The 22,228-nt window shown below is 36.4% G+C and overlaps 1 protein-coding gene across 2 annotated transcripts in view; it reads left to right on the top strand.

The window, feature by feature from the left end:
* LOC138709164 (calcium/calmodulin-dependent protein kinase type IV-like) overlaps positions 1 to 22,228 on the top strand; it is a 581,667-nt gene that overhangs the window by 403,501 nt on the left and 155,938 nt on the right. The window contains exon 4 of one of the 2 annotated variants that reach the window (XM_069839720.1): positions 21,425 to 21,493. The exons of the other annotated variant lie outside the window; for it this stretch is intronic. Coding sequence (XP_069695821.1) covers positions 21,425 to 21,493 — 69 coding nt within the window. The remainder of the gene's footprint in view (positions 1 to 21,424; positions 21,494 to 22,228) is intronic. 2 annotated transcript variants of the gene reach the window in all.

Raw genomic sequence — 22,228 nt, 5'->3', positions numbered from 1 at the left:
GATTTGCAGTGAAAGACCTGCCCTTGGGTAGAAAACTGAATGAATGAATGAATGAATGAATGAATGAATGAATGAATGAATGAATGAATGAATGAATGGTGAGTCTAAGTAGTGTAATCAATTTCAGTGGGTTATTACTTGAGATATTTCAAACAAGAAAGTTTAACACAATTTTCTTTCTTTTCGAGATGAAAATTGTTTTATATGAAACATTTTACAGCATATTTTGGAAAAGCCATTGATTGAATTTCCAAAATGTTCAGTCAATTTAAGACAACAATTTATTATGATAATGAGTAATTGAAAGAATTTTAGTTTTGTCCTTTAGTTTTGTCCGAACAAAATGTAGCTTTTCGTTCTGTAAAGGAATTTTACAATGTTACATTTGTTCGGATCAATTATATTATATTATATTATATTATATTATATTATATTATATTATATTATATTATATTATATTATATTATATTATATTATATTATGTCGTGTCGTGTCGTATCATATATCATATCATATCATATCATATCATATCATATCATATCATATCATATCATATCATATCATATCATATCATATATACAGCACATACATATACACATCATATATAGAACATGTGTGATGTGGTGTGTTCACAAAGCCATCTCATCGCCCTAATGACATTATAATGGCATTTAAATAATTGAGGAGTTGACATTATTTGCTACATGTTATAGTTTCCAAGTTATAGTCAAAAAAAAAGTTTTATTGTAGAGAAGGTTATCCTGGTGTTACTGGGAACTGGGAACTCTCCGTCGCCGATTTCTAAAGGCATCGTAATTCACATTTCTGTCTGAAATCACGCATCAACTAGATGTACAATATTTAGTCACCGAAGTTATATTGTTTGACTACTGCTACGCATGTTTACACAAATCCAACATCCCTCGAATCTATTTCTAGCGTCAACATAATTATTTATCTTCCTAAAATAGAGCTTAGATAAGTTTCGCTTGAATTCTGTAAATTTTTTAATGAAAATCTTGCTAAAATGGTAACAAGGTCCAAATCTTATAAAATAAAAGAACAAGAAAATTAAAATGACGATGATCACACTATTGACAATGCTGTTGCTGCTGGTGATGATGACAACGACCGTGATAATAAAGAGGCAGGATCTAATTATAATCAGGGATTAATTGAAGGGTTCAAAACCATAGTGGGCCAAGCGCCATATACTAAAACCGTAGAAAACAAGGGTTAAAATGAAGTTATTACCATAATTCAATGGAAACATATAGCAAGTAATGCACCGCACACGGGCACTCTCACTCTTTATCTAATCGTCTAAACTTGTTAGATGGCAAACAAGACAATTAAATAATAAACTAACCCTGCCATGAATAGTTATGATCAGGATGGTAATCTGGGTGTCGAGGTATTCAAGTGATAAAACACACTCACTATAAAACACAACTATTTATTAGAACATGCAAAATAAATTTGTAGCACATAACATATCCTGTTAACAGTGTGGCGTAGACCAAATCCAGCTAATTACCTTACATAGGGAGTTGTTTACCCACGCTGGCATCCATCTTGTCAAACAGCCTTGACATAACCATCACTCAGCACACACATACCCGTTACATACAGATTGGTCACCCCTCAAACGTCACACAACAATGGGTGCCTTCGTCGTGGATTCCATACTGTTTAAATTCGTTCTACTACAAAAACTTGATTAAACAGAAGTCAAACCAACTCACTGAACTGATGATATATAGAGGCAGGCTTTTAGGTATAGCACAACATGAGAAACGATCCACCAAGAATACAAATACCGACCAGGATTTCACTAGAGTTGACTGAACGCAAAATCAGTCAGGAAAATGATAGCAGCTCAAACTAATAAGTACATCCCAAAACTCGCCGCTAGCTTCCACCCGAATACCTTCTACAATTTACCCGCTGGTTCCCACACTTCGAGTACTATACAGTTTCTGGTAGACTTAGAACCCAGTTCGATCCCCGGCCTACGTAGCAACTCGTACTCTTAACCACACTCTCACTTGCCGGCACACCTCAACCTTAGCGAGTCCTTCCACTGGACTAATATCTTCTGCGATACTTCACAGGATCCCACAACACGGTGTACAATACAACTCCTGGTAAACTTATCGAACCCAGTTCGATCCCCGGCCTACGTAGAAGCTTGTACCCTGTTACGCGTCTGACCTACATGAGCCCAACCACTAGACTAACGCTACTATCGAGATGAAACTCGCTTCACAGACCAAATCTAAATCACGCCATCGTCTTGACCAATCAGCAAGCGCTATTATAAAATAATTAATTCTCCCCGGATCAAATAATTACTGGCCCCCCGGGCTCAACTCATCATCGGTTATAGGAACAGAAACAGAGCATAAAAAAAAGAAAGTAGAGAGAAAAGCCATCTACGAGAAGTAAGAAGAACTAGATCAGAAAGAAAAAACTACGAGCCATCTATGAAGACTTAGAATTATTAAAACTAACAGAGAAAAATATGAAGATAGAAAAATCTGAAAGAAATAGAAAGGAAAAGAAAGATGTGCCGAAATATAAACGGCACAGTAATATAAATTATACACATTAAAACTAAATGGTATGTCAATCTTCATTAAACTATGGTATTCACTTAACTTTAACCCTTGCTTTCTCCGTTTTTAATAAATGGCGCTTGGTCCACTATGGCTCTGAACCCTTCAATTGCAGGATCAAGAATGAAAGAAGTTTTTATTTTGTTCGTTCATGCGCAGTTAGTTGCGATATTGTAATATAAAACAGAAGATCAATTTTTGCTTTTAACTAATGAATAACAAAATCAGGGGAAATTCTTGTGGGACATAATACATTGTATATTACTATCTATCGAAAATTACTGTTGTTAGTATGCAATGTGAGCACAAATGACTGCTCATTACTAAGTCATGAGAGCGTTATCTCAACTGAAACGGGAAGGAAGGTCAAAAAATTTCCTCCTGCCATTTTATTTGACATCATTCTATTTTATAGTAACAAGATGATGCGGTTAGCAGATACATGGTCCAATACTGAAATGTACTTATTCCAAAAATGTCCATAATGTGGTAACGTCCATTTATGTAAAATGTTCAAGCTCAGGAAATTCCAAATTATATAAAGTCCAAAATTAAAATGTCCAAACTGGTCATGGATCAGATGTGAAAAGGTCTAATCCTTAATTTAATATGATCCAATGCATAAAATGTTCACTTGGAACGAAGTTGTATACAATGTCCAGACTTACTAAAAATATATTACTAATGAATAGTGATTAAAAAAGTGTTACGGTAACTGTATTTAAATTAGTTCAGTTAATTTATTCAGAATTGTTACAACAAGGCACTGAAGAAATAGATTAAGGTTTACCTTGATGATCATCATCTTCAGGTTGTGGGTGGAAATAAATTGCTCTTAAGTAGCGAGGTATATCATTCTCGTCTTTGAATTACTGGTATCTGGTTACAAGATTTTTCACTTGTTGATTGTGAAGGTATTTTCTGTTCAGTGGTTGTTTAATATTTTCATGTCCACCTAATAATTGTGTCACTAATACTTCCTTTTCATTCTGCTGTTGTTTCAAATGTTCTATAAATCGCCATATATTTACATAGTGAGAGATAACTAATCTTTGAAACTGAGATAGGAATCCCTCCATAGCGACTATTTAACAGTAATTCATAAACATCCCACATTTCAGGTGGGAACTTAGGGAGAACAGCCCTCCTCCTTCCTCTTGCTGGCCTACTATTGATGTATTTAGTATCCACATATTGGACGAACTCTATAATTTCTTCTTCAAAATTACATATCATTGAGATTTACTACTAACAATAAGTACTAAATTTTCGAAGTCTTTCATTTCCGTAACAACAAAAACGTTGCTTTCGTGAGTTAATCACTTGTGTGTCACCTTGGAAACATTCCCGTCTAGAGTTTTTTCTCATGGTATTGCTTTCATACGTTTGCTCCCTTTTTAAATATTTTTGTATAATGGCCCATTTTGCATTTTGGACTTTTTTTGCACTTTGGTCTTTTCTTTTTTTTCTATTGGACATTTTAAATTTGGACATTTCTACTTTTGGACTTTAGGTTTATGGACTAAATGTCATAAACGAATATGTATCTGGACTTTCCTGTATGGACCTTTTATATATTTGGATCTTTTCGTGTGGACCTTGCCTGTGGGAATGGTTGATGCATCTGTTCGTAGGGTTTTGTTATTCCTGGTAATAGGGTTTTGTAAGAAATTTGTTTGGGATTTGTTATTTTAATAGCATTACGTTTCTGAATATTTCTTGAAATTTAAAATTTTTAAGAAAATTTATTTTAATTATGGGCTAAAGAAAATGAAATGTCAAGTATAAAACACGAACATTTTCGACATACCCTGTTTGGGTTTAACCGAGGAGCAAAAGCATCGGAGGCAGCTAGAACGCCATCGTGTAAAGTACAGCACGAAAATGTTTTCTTAGTTACAAACAGGGCCATTTTAACATGAATTATTCTCCACGTTCGGGAACGCCATATGATTTTGTTAAAACCTTTAAACACTTTGATATACATTATCTACGCCAATCAACTCGGGAATTGGCTAATATGAAGAATTGTGACCAATCAACCATTGCAGTCCATGGGCAAAGTTAAAAATTCGGGTATGTGGGTACTGTATGTTTTAAGCGAAAACAACATAAATTAACGTATGATGAAGGATGGGTAGAGCGGAGAAAAATTCTCTCTGGCACCGGGACTCTAACCCTGGTTTTCAGCTCTACGTGCTTTTCCCACTAAGCCACACCAGATTCCGGTTCCGATGCCGGATTGAATCCTCTCAGTTTAAGTTCCACCTCTTAGTTTCCCGTGGTGGAACTTGAACTGAGAGGATTCAATCCGGCATCGGAACTGGAATCCGGTGTGGCTTAATGGTTAAAGCGTTAGCATGTAGAGCTGAAAACCTGGATTCGAGTCCCGGTGCCGAAGAGAATTTTTCTCCTTTCCACCCATCCTTCATCATATGGTAGTGCAGAATTCCTGCACGAAAATATCATACGTACTTCGGTACATCACAATAATAAATTAACGTGTTGTCATTTGTAGTTTTTTGCTTGCTCGCCACAGTTTAGCTCATCAACAACATCGATCGTTATTTTCCTAGATGTTACTGGAGACGAAAAATGGTGCCTTTACATGTTCATAAAGGACAGAAAGGAATGGCTGAGCCCTAATAAAATAGCAACTTCTTGTACAAAAGACGATGTCTATCCACGTAAGCTAATGTTCTGCATCTATTGGGACAAAGAGAGCGTCTTATATCACGAATTGCTTCCGAGAATGTAACCACCGCTGCTGAGATTTATTGCCAACAACTCAGAAGTCTTGAGGCCACAATTCAAGAAAAACAACCGGGAAAGTGGATTTTGCAGTATGATAACTCACATTGATAACGTTACAAAAGCTCTTATATAAAAGCTCCGTGGGGGTTATTCCATGTTTATCCTATTCCTCTTATCTTACTCCATCAAATTTTAATGTATTTCGCTCTCAATCCAACAATCTCAGAGAAAACTTCTTTAATAACGAAGCTGCTCTTCAAGATTGAATTGACGGTTTATTAAACTCCAGTCGGTGTGGTTGGCGGAGTTGGTATAGCGCTGGCCTTCTATGCCCGAGACTGCGGGTTCGATCCCGGGCCATATCATTGGGATTTAAATGTACTTAAATATGACAGGCTCGTGTTAGTAGATTTACTGGCATGTAAAAGAACTCCTGCGGGACAAAATTCCGGCACATCGGTGACGCTTAAATGACCCCGGCAGTTGCGAGCGTCGTTAAATAAAACATAACATTTAACATTTCAACTCCAGACCACCAGATTCCTTCAGGTGTGGAATCGAAAAACTTTCAGAACACTGGGAGTCAGTTATTAACGATGCAGGAGAATATGTGACTAGTTGCAGGAAATGGGACCTAAAGTCACATTTTTTCATTTTTTTTTTTTGTTTCAAAAAGAGGATGAAATAACTGAGCATTTAAAAAAATCATGGTTCTAGGTGCTATAGTTTTTAATATATTACTTGTTGAATGTTGATATTACATTATGTACTTTTCGAGAAAAATGCAAATTAAAGTTTTCACTTGTTTACTTAGCAACTATAAGAAAGATTTAGGTTTAAAACTACGTCCTAGTTTAGTATGTAAAATGCCTACAGGTAGCGCAAGATGTCAAAACATAGAAATGCAGTTTTTACACCGCAAATTCGTTATTTTGTTCTCCTGTAAAATTTCCTTTCAGGACTTTAGGTCCCTTTTCGCGCAACGGGTTACATATATTATTCATTGGTTTTTTATTTTGTTTATATAAAATAAATAATATTAATTTTACAAAAAGCACTACATAGTTATGCATCAACTTCATACTATCGCTTCCAGCTACAAATCTAGCGTAGTCGGAATCGAAAATCGGCAGGGTAGTGGAAATGGGGTGCCCATCCTTTATGAATGGTTGTGTTTCTCTTGTGTTGTGTTGGCTGCCTCGCGAGTGCCTTGCGCTGTTCTGACCACATGAAAGGGAGTCTCGCTGCTTATGAATTTCTATTGTTCTTTATTTCAAAATCCTCACGCTCAAAGGCCAAACCATGAAGGTATGTGATGATTATTATCATCGTAGGTTTTTACTTTGTCGGTAAATTCACGGGCGTTTCCAAAGGAAATAAAACCTCACGTGATATTTGATAACACTCTTTCGCAAACAGAATAATTAATTACCAGCAATGAAATAGAGATAATAACGCATACTATTTACATACATCGACTCATATTTCATTCACATTCGTAAAAAAAGAATGAAAATATTTATTTACAAATATCACTAGAGCTCCTAGCTTTACCTACTATAACTTCATATGAATACCAGAAACACCGAAACTATGGAAAATTATATTAACGCAATGAAATTTGAAGGAGACCGAAACACAAAAATGATGTTACTCGTAAAGTAACCAGTTCAGATTAACGTTGAAGATTTTGAAATAAAAAGCACTAGAATTCATAAACACCATATATTGTGGGTCCCTATCACCACGGCATGGCGCGTCCTCAGATTGCGGATAGGGGAGACTGCCTCCAGATATGGAGGGTAGCTGCGAATATATTGGATAAGCAGTCGTGGACAGCCGATAAGGGGTAGTACTCCAGCTTGGAGGTTGGGCGAAGGGCTAACAGCCCATCACCGTAAAAGACAGCTTCTTACGAAACCAAGCAATAAGCCTCGGAATGAGGTGCAATGAACCTCCGGGTTCCTAAAAAGCCATAAGTAAGTAAGCAAGTAAGAATTCATAAACAACTAGACTCTTTACAGGGTGTTAAATAAAGGTATAATATTTTAGAGGCGGTGGAACTCATCAAAGAAGTAAAAGAAGTCTAATAAACATGTGTCGTGAAATCAATATCTTCCGATACATTACAATTTATTTGTTTATAGTAGATGCTCGATGTAACTTCGTATTATTGCTCGACGTCTTAGGGAACAACGCAACCTTTCAAATATCCCTGGTTGGTCTCTGATGTGCTGACACGCTTCTGTATAGTTTGAACGTCTTCAATGGGTGCTGCATACACTAAGGCCTTAAGTGTCCCCATACCAAAAGCCCAAGGGATGAAGATCTGGGGAACGAGCAGACCATGGCACAGGACCTCTCCGGCCAATCCATCAAAGATTATACACCCGTGTTCGATGTCATCTGACTGTTATTGAAATGGGCTGGTGCTCCGTCATACATAAACCACATTTGTGGTCTCTGATGGTATTACATTTCCTCAAGCAAGACGGGCAATTGGTTTGCTAAGAAACGCCGATACTGAGAACCAGTTAATCTACGGAATAGAACGTATGGTCCTATTAACCTGACGCCAACACACGAATTTAAATTACGTTTTTCGTGAAAATTATTAATTTTAGGACTTACGAGTGCATTTATTGGACTTTTTTCCCCTGTTGTGATGCGTACTATCGCCCCTCAAAATATTAGACCCTTTTTAAAAACCTGTATAATAGGATAAAGAAAAATAAAATAAGAGGAATATTTTAGACTACCAAATTATTTTCATTAAGTTTAGTTCGTCCTGGCTGAAACTGAGAAGGACGAATATTTCGTGTGGAATCATGGTAATTCACTAACGTCAGTATTAGTTGATTTATAAACTGCTGTTGCATGGGCTTGGATTTCAAAAGCAGTGTGGAGCCTGATCAAATGGCGACGCGTTACAATGCCCATCTTCGTCGTATCTCAAAATGTACTGCATCCAGAAGCGCGTGGTAAAACTCACTGCAGCTCTTTTTCTCTCCTTTACATTCATCAACTAAAAATGGATGTATTTCTGTGTATTGAACCCCTTTAAAAAGATATAAATTTAATTCTTGTAATTATGGAAGAGACATTCCGTATTTACTTTCAAAAGTAAATTTATTGTTGATGAGAAAATTGATATTTATTGAATATTTCTGAGTTTACTGATAATTAGGTTATGATATTCCTCATTGACTTGTGACACCATTTGTGAATCATCAGTGACAAAACAAAAGTAGCAACATGTAATCAACAATATTGCATTTCTGAATGGCTGTGATTATTTAATATCCAACGGATTCTTACATTCCATTTGTGAATTGGTACATTGCTTGCAAAATAGTCTTTATAATTTGCATTCAATTAAACGAAATGTACCATGTTTAAAAATATGTATTTGAGGAAAACTATCCTCTGTCTATTCATTCAATAGTGAAACTAACCTACGTACTTATGAAATGGAATGGAATGGAATTTAAGTGAGGGGGGCACGGATGGCCCAGCACTGCGACCTGTTGAGATCTATTGCGCTAATCCTCGATATGGAATGAGTTGCGTGCCATAGATCCCCTACGCGCACCAACCCAACCACATTACTCCTTAACGACCGGTCCCTACAGCCAACAGAAATCCATATACCATTCCTGCTTCGGTAACTTCCCCCAAGGCCCCCCTGTCCCACAGTGTGCAATATTCCCAATCTAGCTGGACAAAATTAATTTCTCACTTTCCTTTGGTCAGATTTCGATGAAACTTTATATTCAAGTTTATATCATCCACAGAAAGATTTGTTTCAATTTTGATTTAAATCGGGTGATTAAATCAACCCTTTCACATAAGGGTGGGAACGATATATTTGTTTTTAATGAACATATTACACTGAAAATAAGTTCTTGGTATGAAATATTTGTCCAATGTAGAATTTAGTGTTTAATGGGAAAATGATATTTAAAAATTCCTTAAATAAGAGTGAAAATATTATTTTCTTTTCCACAGGACACATTGTAGGCCTAATGAAAATTAATATGTGTATTAAATATTTAAATATTTTAAGTATTGTAACAGGACAGAATATATTTTGAACCACTTCATTTAAAGAAATAATTCATTTTAATTAATTTATTTATTTTGACCCAATGACAGGAACATTAATATTTGAATTAAATATTTAACTGAAAGTTAATTTACATATTATAACATTATTCTCAGTTTCATAATGTCTTGTAGTGAATTATCTAAGTTTTAATTCACTCAAAGTGATATGGCAAAATAAATAATACACTTTATAACACAAATGTGCGAAATGATTTGAATTTACAACAATTTCTTTAAACAAAAGATTTGTTTTAAATCGGTCATATTATTTTATGCCGTAATGAAGAGTGTATATATAACTGAGACAATAGATCTGCTGTTATTTGTCTAGAATAAAAATTATAACACTAATAAAAATATAGGCTAATTTACAGGCGTGCTTTATTCACTATCCGTTTCACTGGAAATATCGCCAGATGCTTCTGATGTTGCCGAGCTGCTTACAGGTGGACTGGGCAGTAGCAGATTAATCACTTGTGGTGGGTGATAAGCTCCCACTTTTCTTCACGGGCAGTTTTCTTAATGAAGAAATGAGGGGATCAGATGACACCAGCAACATTGATAAAAGATCTTGATTTGTAACTATTCTTGACTTCTTTCTGGTATGTCCTTCCCTAAACTTTCTCAAATCTTTGTTCCTTGCTTCTTGTGCCTCTTCAGAAAGTTGTCCAATGGGTAATATGCAAGATTTTATTATTTCTGTGCTGTGAACTAAAATTTTGTGAACTGTTACCGGCATGAAATATCAGGGATATAATTCCATATAGAGTGTTTTTGTTTCTGCTGTGTATAATCTGAATGCTTCTAAATTTATATCGTAACCACTTGCTATTGTTTCCAAAATCACATAGAATCGTCGTATAAGTTTTTCATTAATTCCAGTAGTATCACTACTTTGTTTTGAATTTCTGAAGAATCTTCTTGCAGTATTACCATCTTTACTGGTGCCATTACCTGGTTGAGGTTTGTCAACTATGGGACCCATATCAGTTCTGAATTTTTCTTGTATTACTTTTTTCCTTTCGTTACATACGGATTTGTCCATCGTTTGTTGAGGTTGGATAAAAATGTGTCCAATGTATTTTTAATCTGAATTTCAATGTCATGTGAACAATTTTGTAGGCCTAAAACACTCACATAGTGATTAAAAATTTCCTCATTTCGTGATTCTTTACTGCTTAGCCAAACATGGAATAGTTGCCGCCTCGTTACCATGTGCGCCGCCACTGAAAACAATTAATTGCTGATAAATGCGCAAGAACGCGCAAACTTTGAAACAAGGGTTCAACACCCTAAATGTTGTTTTATTAAATGCTAAAAGAATTGTCGTAACCGGACGTGACCGGAGATACTAAAACTCCAATTATATTTGGAGAACTTGAAAAAAATATATTTTTTCAATTGTAATATTTAAACCCTATTTTAAGAAGAATAATAATCTACAAACTAAAAATTGAAGTATCATTAGTAAGAACATACCTATCTGAATAGATTCCATGTCTCAGAATACAAATAATAATTATCAGCTGGCACTTTTCTGCCCACACAGTAAGCTACTTTGCCTACGACTGAACCGGAGCGAGAAATGCAAGGAAGAACTCAGTGTTCCCACCCTTCTAAAAATAGCTTGCTCCTGATAAAACAGTAAAAGCTATTCGTCACAACATTCTCCAAACATTAAAGAACATGAATTCATATTCATCTATGCCAAACTAAACGAGTCGAAATTTTATTTTTGTCCACCTAGATTGGGAAAATTGCACACTGTGTGTTGGTCTGAGGCGAAACTCCTCCCCCGAGTAGGTCCGCCTCGGGTGCTCGCTGCAGAAGCCATCCAACGTCGCTTAACTACATTCCACAGAGGCCGGTCGAGAGCCAGTAGTTCCAGGAGGCCGCTTGTAGAGTGACCTGAAAAACCAGAAAAGGGATGATGATGGAGTAATTAATATGAATAGTTAAAAAATAAGACGATTGCCTAAGAAAAAGTTACAATTTTTCGGTTCCTAGCATTTTTCCTCCAAATTACAGCATACAGTATGTCATTATTAAAGTCCGAGAATCGGTAAATCTACACACAAAGACATACTTCTGAGGAGTTAGTTATCACTGCTTGTAACTACACAAAATTACAAGTGGCATCTTTCTACTCAATAATTAAATACAGTGTGTATTTTCACATTACCGTACTTTACGAACATGCCAGACCTGAACTCTCATCATTGCTTCAACCTGGCAGAGCTCAGTGCTTAGAATTCACAAGACTTCTACGGTTTTGTTCATCATTTTATTTTACTTGAAGTACTGAATTGTAAAATAAAGATTATAGCATAGTTACATTTTTTTGAAAATTCGAACGTTTCTGCACATTTGCTTAGTAAAGAAGTAGCCTTATAATTCAAACGTCTTTTGTAAAAATATAAAAACTTCATTAAAAGGAAAACATTCTTTATTTGGATAGGCATAGTGTTGGACACCTATATCGTGAATTTTTCTGTGTATAGGACATCAGGCTTTGACACAGCAATCGTCAATGATGTTCTCTTGTTTTACGAATTGTCAAATCCTGCTGATTTCTAAACATGACCCACTGGTCACTGTTTTCATACCTAGGTTTCTTATGGCAATATTAAATTCCCTATGTCATATATCCAGAAAAACACATGTTCTTTGTTACTTTTGTACTAAATTCTGTCAAAATAAGGCATTTCTATTCACTGCCTCCGGAGGTCTCGTAGTTTCAGTACAATCACCTCTGTTTATTGGCCTTCAGCTTCTCGCTGTGCCTTAAAAATGTGTGACACAACCTTCTGGAAATCTTGTTTACAAAAAATAAGGAAAGAAAATGCTATTGCAATACATAAATAATTCACATGCCCTCGTTTCCGCCTCGCAGCTACACCCACAACAGGACCTAATGAAATTCCTTGCTGATTAATTCGGTCTGAATGGTCTGAGCATTCATTTTTTCTCCAGTTCGCATTCGCGTGCTTTCGACTTAAGATGCAGGAAATGCAGAAGTTAAGAATCACTTAGGCCTCATCCAACCTAAATTAATCGTCGTTCCTATTTTCTTAATCGACTGTACTAAATGCAGAGTTATCAGGTGACTGCAATATGAGACTGAGGATTCACCATGAGATTTGCTGACTTTTCCCTTATAGTTTGGGAAAACCTCGGGAAAAACTCAGCTGAGTAAACAGTCAAAGGATGATTGGAATCTAAGCCCAAACACAACTTTAGATCATAAGTCTAGTTCATTATCTCCGAACTACGCAGGCCGCTTCTTCACTTCTATCACACCACCATTATCATAATCACCAACGTCATCATCACCTGTACTATAATTACAATTATCGAGACCATCACTATTGCAACCACCATCATTCGTTTTAAGAATTGGTCATTATTGACGTCAAAAGTTCGCAATTTTATTATGTTCGTCAATAAAAGTTTAATTCCGAAGTCACTTGAATGCAACTGTGTGTATGTCTCGTGTTTGGTTAAAATTCCAGATAGACAGAGGCTAACGACGAGACCGTATTGGGAGCAAAGATAAAAAAATTAATTTGTAATTAAGAAAAATGAGACTTATAACACATAGTCGTGAAAGAGAATTCAATCAACGACAAGATGTGGTCATGAAGTGATGATACTTTACTGCATTATCAGTTCCAATTTTAAAAAAACTGATCATATGAGAAGAAAACATTGTTATGCACTTTTTATATTTTAGATAATCGTTGCAATTTATATTGCATTTAAATTTTGAAAGAGACTGAAAGTTTCAATATACGAAACTTAATGACAATTATGACGACGGTGTCGGCTTGGCTTGGCTTTTCCAGAGCCAGATCCTGGACTGATCGTTGCATTTAGGCTTACCTTGACCCATTGTGCGTTCTACACCGGGTGATTTAAAAAGTTGTGCTCGAAGTAAAGGAGCATGGAGGGGTCGAAGTGTAATTTTCTTTTTTCGACTAGGTATCTGTCGTCTCCGAAATAATCCTGAGTCAGTACAAGCCCGTTAAGTCGGGAACTACACTTCGATTGTAATCATAGGCCTACTTTGCACTTACCTCCTGCCACCACGGATCGGTGGGAAGATTTACAACATTTGCAACAAGTTGTTCCACAGCTCTTAGAAAACGTGTCACTTATTGTGCATCAATCAGCAGATGTGGATGGAACGGGACGGAGTGGTGGTGGTGGTGGTGGTGGTGGTGGGTGGTGGTGGTGGTGGTGGTCTGTCAAACAACTGATGTATATTAGGTTTATTAGTAACTTGTACACTTTCAAACGCCTTTCTCAGCATTGTGTTTGAAAAATTAAATATACGATGTGAGCTATAAAATGACTATATAAATACAGTAAATAGAACTAAAATATAATAAAATATACGATATGTCTGTCGATGGGTTGTCGATTTCAAGAAATGGAAGCAATTTAATAATATGAGAGAAAGCCTTGCACCTGCTCACCCACTGATGAGGCGTAGGAATAGAGAGTTTTTGCATTTTTGTTCTTTTGCACCTCAAAAACTGGCGAATATTGAGGAATGAATACGTAGAGGTTTTGTCGACTACATCACCATCAATCTAATTTTTCTCCACAATATTATTCTTCTTCAATGTGAACTAAAGAACAGTTCCAATTATACGTATCATGAATCATCTTCTTTCTCCTCATTGGATAACCCACGTTTCTGTATCCTCTATCTGCAACACCCTTGAGGTTCCATCCTCAACATACGTTCATGTTATTTTTTCAGTTTGAAATTTTTTCTACTGTGTAAGATTTCGAACTGTTTTATAACCCTAATGTTTCTTATGTATTTTCATAAAAAAATATACATTTCTCTTAAGCTCTATTTATTTTGTTCTCTCAATAATACGTACATCAATATTGACACAGTCATCAGCAGACAGCGGATTTTCGGTCCCGATACTGAACGTTAGGTGTACAGACCGATTATATTGTTTAGTCCTGACAGCTCGGCGGCGCGAAAGAGGAGAAGTAATAGGAGTAGTAGGGAGAGCTCCGGAATAGAGATAAGGGCGAACGGTCGGTAAAGGAATGCAATACAGCTTAATTATACTAGAAACATACCGCTTTACCGCACGCATGACATCCGATCGCTCCGAAGGCAAGCGTGTGACTAACCCAAATATCCCTTGGCGTAACTAAATGGACTCGCCTGACCCAGGCTCAAATCGCCGGCGACTGTCAGGACTAAATAATCGTACTGTGCGTCAGTTGCAGGGAGGTCATTCAACTCATTGCTATGCAACCCCCCCCCCCCGTACGCCAAAGAACATGACGTCTTGTCGTTGTTTAGGGACAGAAAATCCGCTGTCTGGTCATCACTGTGTAAAATTTTAATTTTGAATACTTCTTTGCTCGATAACATGAAATGAATGTATACTTACTTACTCACTGCCTTTTAAGGAATCCGGAGGTTCATTGCAGCCCTCACATAAGCCCGCCATAGGTTCCTGTCCTGAGCAAGATCAATCGAATGTATTGTTCAAAATATATTACAGCAATTATTAATTGCAGCAGAACTTGAAGTTTCTATGTTAGACTGAGAAAAGTTTCATTTTCTAAACAAATATATGCATGCATTACCAAACAAGGGATTCTGTTGTAGGCCTATTAAACGTATCTTAACCTTTGTTTAACTATATTTTAAGCTACATAGGTTATTAAAGACAGCTATATGATATGACAATGCTGAAATAGTGAAATAAGAGAGCAAATACATTCAAAAACTCGAGGAATTAGGCTCCACAGCCACTATTTTCGTCATAAATATTACTGAATTTACCAAGAATTGAATTCCATTTTCTTTAAAGATAATTGTTACTGGAAAAAAAAAAAAAAAAGACAGCGATTTGAGAAAAGCCCTGTGATTGAGTGTTACAAGTACACAATAATTAGGATAAATAAATACAATTTGCTGAAAGATTTAAGTTTGTCTAATGAACGGAATGAAGTATGCTACGTTAAAAGCTGTCGGCCTCGGTCAGGGCTGAATCCGCGAATCTGAAACCCAACGGTAGCCGCTAGCTCACCGAAGATGACGAATAGATGCTTGGCGATGTACATCAACCTCGGTTAAAAACATAGTAACCATGGATAAAAGGTAATTTCTGTGAATCATTCATAATCACCCTATTACACATGGTTAATTGTCACCTCATTTAACCAGGGTAAAGTTTGTTGTGATAAGTTTATACTGTTTCTACAAAGTGACGAAGAGAAAGGTCTATATCTCTGCAAAGATGATAGTCAATGTCTAAAAATGACTACGCTTACTCCGTTCTACAGCTCATGCATTTTGTCAAGACACTCCCCCACTCTTCCTATATACAGCTGCGCACGAGATCGGATGAGTTTACTTACGAATTATAGGGGAATGGATTACTCTTTGCCTTGAACTCGGTAGACACACGCCCGACCTTCCCTTTTACTCCTACCCCGTCTACAGAAACGTTGTTCCCGTACTGCACATCGCGAGTGTCTTGACAAAATGGATGAGCTGTACATCGAAACGAACTTACCCTATATTTTCGTGTTACATTTGTTTGCCTTTTTGAGCTGTTGTTTCCGGGTCACATTTCGTTATTTTTCAGTGTTGATATGTTAGGGTGACCAGACGTCCCGTTTTTAACGTTGTTCCTTTTTTCAGCTTCTTGTTCCCTGTCCCGAGAAAAGTATCCTCGGGACGCCAAATGTTCTGTTTTTTTTTAATGGCGTCCCGTTTCCCTAAATTATTGTTGAAATATTTCTTTTTCTTTTATTTTATTTAATAATCACGTAAAACATTGATTAATTCTATTATGTTTCCTTCAGATATCATCGTAAAGAGTTCAATAAAGACCATGTTAAACTCAAAATAAAAATGTCTTGCATGGACTTCTATAGTTTCCTGAAGGAAAGGCCAACACTTCTACAGTAAATTCACTCATCAAAGAAATATGATGCTGATTGTACAGTTCATCTTCATGGAGAATGTTAAAATAGTTAAAAGATAATATGAGGCAAAAAAAATTTGTTATGAAACAAGTTCAGAATACAGTGACATGAATATAATACGAGGCCCAATTAACCTGAAGTATTTTTAAACAGATAAGTTAACCTAATTAATCCAGACTAGTTGCAATATAAAAAAGGTTAACAATGACTTAAACCTAGTTTCCATGCTACTGTAATATTTATAATTACCGGACTTATAGCCTTGTTACTGTAAACAGTGTAGTATTTATTACTTTAAAATCAGTTAAATAAAATTGGACCTTATCGCTACCGACATATAAACACAAGCAATAATAAATCTTTAGATAAAATGTTGATTCATGTCAACTTTAATAAGTGTCCCGTTTTTTGTTTTGGGAATCTGGTGTCTATGTGATAGGCCTAGGTTAAATTATTATATCCCAATACGAATCTGAATTATTGATAGATTTAATAAATTTACTAGATTTAAATGTCTTGTATTAAAAAGAACCGAGCGGGCTAGCGGCGTGATAGAGGGCTGGCTTGCATCCGGGAGGTCCAGGGTTCGATCCCAAGGGCCGGCAATCCTAACTGAGGTTTTTCATGGTTTCCTCATTTATTTCCGGACAAATACCGGGATTGTACCTCTTTAAAGTCTGGCCATGGACGGCGATCCTTCCCTTAATCCTTTTATATGTGTGAGTGATTGCTGTGTAATGTCTTAAATGTTTGTGTTGTATCGGAGGTGGCCCTGGCATTGAGCTGATCCCTCATCCGGGAAGACTCTCCATGTCCTTGTGTGGTCAAAAAAGTATGTATGTGATCTAATAGATTAATTCCTCTCCCGACAGGTCGCGGTCCTGTAAGGCCCGTGTGGCGTGGGTCGTATAAATGAACCCAAAAGGGAGAGGTTAAACTGAGATAAAGAAAGAAATAAAGAAAGAACGAAGGTATTAAAAAAGGGATGGAATGTTCATAATTAAAAATAATTAAGAAGATTAGTATAAATGTGTGTGCAAACCAGTGCCCCAATTGTACCAGGGAACTGTGCAATATCCTAACAGTAAGATCTATCCATTAACATCTCATTCAGCCTATGACGTAGGAAAAGAGATACTCGAGTGTTGCCTCTTAAAATTCTACTGCTGAAAATATCGTACTAGTAAACACCATCTTATTCCAGTGCCAAAGTCATGGAAAGCATGTGACTCTACCTCCTTGCCCTCAAGTGCCTTCATGGCGTGTGACAGGGATACCTTTATCTTTACCTTTAATATAAGCAGCCCGTTTCTGTTTGTGGGTTATTCCAAGTGATCCATTTGTTACAGCAGAAATGACACGGTAGATTTTGATAAACGAAATCTCTCCTGAATGTTCTATCATCTAATTCTTCGTAAAATTCTCTCTTTCCACTAATGCAAATTCACGCTCACCATCATTCCTATCCAAATAATCCAAGGATAATAATAATCATCTCGAAACAATAAGCTGTGGATTTGGTCGGCATTTTGTTTTACTAGAACTACTAATCACTAGGGACCGTACTTTGTCCCAGGAGGCTACAAGATTAAGTAATACTGAAAATTTTATTGTAGCGGATGAATGTGTGCATGTGGCAAGCGAAGTACTTGTGTCTACTCACGCTACTGCTCTTTAGTCAAGTTGGGCAGAACAAAACATGGACCACTTTAAAAATGACACTAATATTTACTATTTATACTATATACACTATAACACGCTAGTTTTACTGTTTACACTAATTATGATAAAGAAGTAGGCCAGACTGATCAAACATTATGTAGGCTACACTATTATGTACAGTGTTGTGTATTGTAATGCAAGATATTTTATTTCATAATACTATAGCCTACTTGTTTGTAAATAGTGTACGAACGGGCTTCAGACATTGACTGCTTTCAAAAGTCGATTGTCAGAAACACTGCTTTTCGTCTCTACAGTAAGGTCCGAAAGTCTTGTCATCCCTCCCCCCTAATTTGTATGTTGATGTGCATACATTTTGAACATGTCAAAGCAGATGTGTGACAATGGTTGATACTTTACGTTCCAGCTTGTTTAGTGATCCAGAAATTCAGTATGTGCACCATCATTTTCGCCATGTCCTGTGTGAAATTTTCTGCAGCAAAGGCGGTGTGATTTCCCTTTGGGGAATAATTAAGCAGCATGTCTCGAAACATCGATACCAGACATTTGAAGCAAGCTGTTAGGGAGGCATTCAGGGAAATCACGCCGCCTTTGCTGCGGAAAATTTCACACAGGACATGGCGCCGCATCATTTTGTGCCGCGACAATGATGGTCCCATACTGATGTTCTGGATCACTAAACAAGCTGGAACGTAAAGTATTAACCATTGACACACATCTTCTATGGCATGTTCAAAATGGATGCACATGAACATACAAATAAGGGGGGGGCGGTGACAAGACTTTCGGACCTTACTGTAGAATATGATCTTTCTTCATATACCTAGGCCTATAACTTTTGTGGAATATGATTTAAATATTTATAATATATCAATTCGTCCTTCATTATGAAATATTTCTTTCACACAAATTGTCTTACTTAACACTAAATTGTAATTGTTTAACTCTTGGAATTACATGTAACTAAACACTTGTACATTTTGATAGTATTATTATTATTATTATTATTATTATTATTATTATTATTATTATACAGTAGTTATTGCTGAAATAATAATAGTAATGATTTATGTCAAATGTTATTCAAGTAAGGAAAAACAAGAGTTGATATAGCAAAAGAAACTATAATATAATGCAATAATTATCAACAAGTGTAATAAAATAAATATGTCAGCATTTTTACATACGTAATCAATGAGATGCGTACTCCTTGAGACAAACCCGCGTACCCCTGGTGGTATTCTGCTTTAGCCCATTGCGAGCCCTATATATGCGAGGACTGTCCAATTCCGACAGGTGGCCTGGGTTGCATTCGTGAATCCGATAGGTGGACCATCTTGACTCAGCGCGCGATAAAGCCAGATCCCATCCTCCACTAGTAACCTGTAAGCATCAGGAGTCCGAATTCCCAAGTCTTTCCTTTATCAGCATCGGAAATCCATACTTCCCCCAGGACTTCGCCCCAGTCTTTTTACTATTGCACATGATAAATGAAATGAGGGAGAGGTGGAGTGTGCTAGTGGAATGATAGAAGGAAATAGAAGTAACCCGAGAAAAACTCTCTATAACGTATGGGCCGTTCCATATGAAATCGGACAAAATTTTAGAAAATTTGATCTCGCATTTAAAAAAAGAAAGATGCTTCTGTCACTGAAAGGCCTTCACTAAGCCTATTGGTGGTTTATAATATCCCCAACTAGAATTATTTTTCATTTTATAGAGCGTCGTAAAATTCTTAGTTTTGGAAGAACATTGCTCAGAGACATTTAGTGGTAGGATTTTCAACGGCATCTCTTTTTAAAGCAGACTCAGAGATAATATGTATAACGACTTTGGAGAGATTTTTTTTTAATTCTTATTCACTTGACTAGGCAGATTTATTTATATTACTTTTTCTCTTGACGAAATAGCTAAAAAATAAAAATACGGCAATTTGGGTGACTTAATATAGAATAAAACACAGTTTACAGATCCAATTTTTTTGGGGGGTAACAATGGAAAATAAAACAAAGAAAAGAATTCTCATTGTGGATTTCTTCGCCGCTCGGCTCCATCCCACAGCAAGCTGAGCGCGCGCCTATTTGACCAACGCTAGCAGCTCGTAAGTTTCGTCACGCGAGTAGTTCACGCATTCGAAAAAATTCGAAATGAAAGATAAATTTCTCTGAATACTAAAATAATTTTATATAATCACTACACTAACCTGTTACTGTTTACTGATGGTTACGATTGGTATAATTCTTGCTTTTAAGACAATACGTAATCACTATCTTACTTTAATATAGCAGTTTTTTTTAATTTGCTGCAACACAATAAAGGAAAACTCTCAAACATTGGAATTGAATAACCATTGTCACCAGACAGAAGATTGGCTGGTGAGTCACGTATTCCTCTCATTCCTTGTGTTGTGACAACACACCAGCTGTTTCAAGACTACTCAAGGCCAGCTGATAAGAATACTCTGGCTCCTCTCACATGTCCGCTTGACGCTGCAGGGAGCGCATATTTTTATAGCGAGATTTGAAATATTTATTTTAAGGCTTTTCATTTAAAATAGCTTTTTAAAAAAATTGTATGGTTTTTGTCTAAACAATAACTAATATTACAGTATTTTATATCCATACGTTTTGGGGGTAACATGTTATAAATCACAAAAAAAAAAAAATAATATATCCATAATTTCCACAAACAATAAAATATATATGTTATACCCTTTTAATATACTTAAATGTGCACTACAAAATTAGCTATAGCTTAAGTTTTTGTTTCGACGTAGTAGTACGCGTTGAAAGTAAGAATAAAATATAAAATACGCTCAATTTTAAGGCATTTTATCTGAAAAACTACTGAGCTAAAGAAAGTCAAAATTTGTACATTTACTAGTTCCCACATACTAAACCTCTATACGAATTTTTAGACAATTCTGACATATCATGGTATTTCGTTGTTCGATTTCGTGTGGAATAGCCCGTATGCATTGTTCACCATAAACATCACAAATTCCATCACGACCTAGTCGGGGATCGATCCCGACCCGCCTGGATGGAAGACTAGCACGCTACCACTTGAGCCACAGATGAGGTTAGCACCAGAGTCAATCGTCTATATTATATTATGTTGACCTTACTGAAATGCTTCTCATAAAATCTGTCGAGCACTATTTATGTAAGGGGGAAAGAGGATTGATGTTTGCCAGGGTGGACAGGTGCTACGGCTAGGCGCATCAGTTTGTTATTCTTGGCAGTGCAGAACATTAATAACATAATTTCTTTTTTTTTTTTTTACAGGGTCGACTAAACAAGAAGATGGTTCAGACAGAAATTGGAATTCTACTAAAACTACGACATCCACATATCGTAAGTAGCCTTTGTACGCCGAACATAGTAGGCTAATATAACTCATGTAAAACTGTGCAAATTATTGTGGTTTACACACATCCAACTGAAATTAACGTTTGTTTCAGCGTTGTAATTTATCGTCAAAACAAACCGTTTCATTAAATGCGCGCTAAGAAAGACAATTCGCATTCATACGAAATTAGTTCAATCGATAGCACTTCGAGCTGCGAACTGGAAAGACGTGCGCTTTACCTTAGTTGAATGGTGGGATTTTTTCTTCGCCGGAACTTATATCCCCACTCACACTCTTATGAATGAGAATCTGAATTCTTCGCGAGGATAAGACTGCTGGAGCGCTAAGCTGATCGTGATCATCACCATCATAATCTAGTGCTGAAGTCAAGTTGAAAAGGTAATGGAATTTCTGCCTGCTGTCGTCAGTGATCTTATAGGTTAAGACATGTACAGCACGTTTTGTCTGATATAGTTAATATAGTACCCTTACCAGTTAAGTTCTGAAAACTTAGATTAGATTTTAAATAAGAAGCAAGTCTCATCTAAGTTAGTAGGCTAGAAGTCATGAGTGTCACTATAATGCCATGTGCAGGCGATGTGTGAATAAAGAAGAAACTTCTTCATATCCATAACCTGATTTGAATGCATACTGATATAACAGTTTGGCTTCTGAGCTTTTTAAAAGTATTACACTACACTTCGTTCCATAAGGTCTGACAGCTGATGTAAACATTGTCG

Source organism: Periplaneta americana, chromosome 11, assembly GCF_040183065.1.
Source record: "Periplaneta americana isolate PAMFEO1 chromosome 11, P.americana_PAMFEO1_priV1, whole genome shotgun sequence".
In the NCBI taxonomy this organism is placed as follows: domain Eukaryota; kingdom Metazoa; phylum Arthropoda; class Insecta; order Blattodea; family Blattidae; genus Periplaneta; species Periplaneta americana.
Note: the sequence above shows the minus strand (reverse complement) of the source record. Positions and strands in the feature narration are given on the sequence as shown.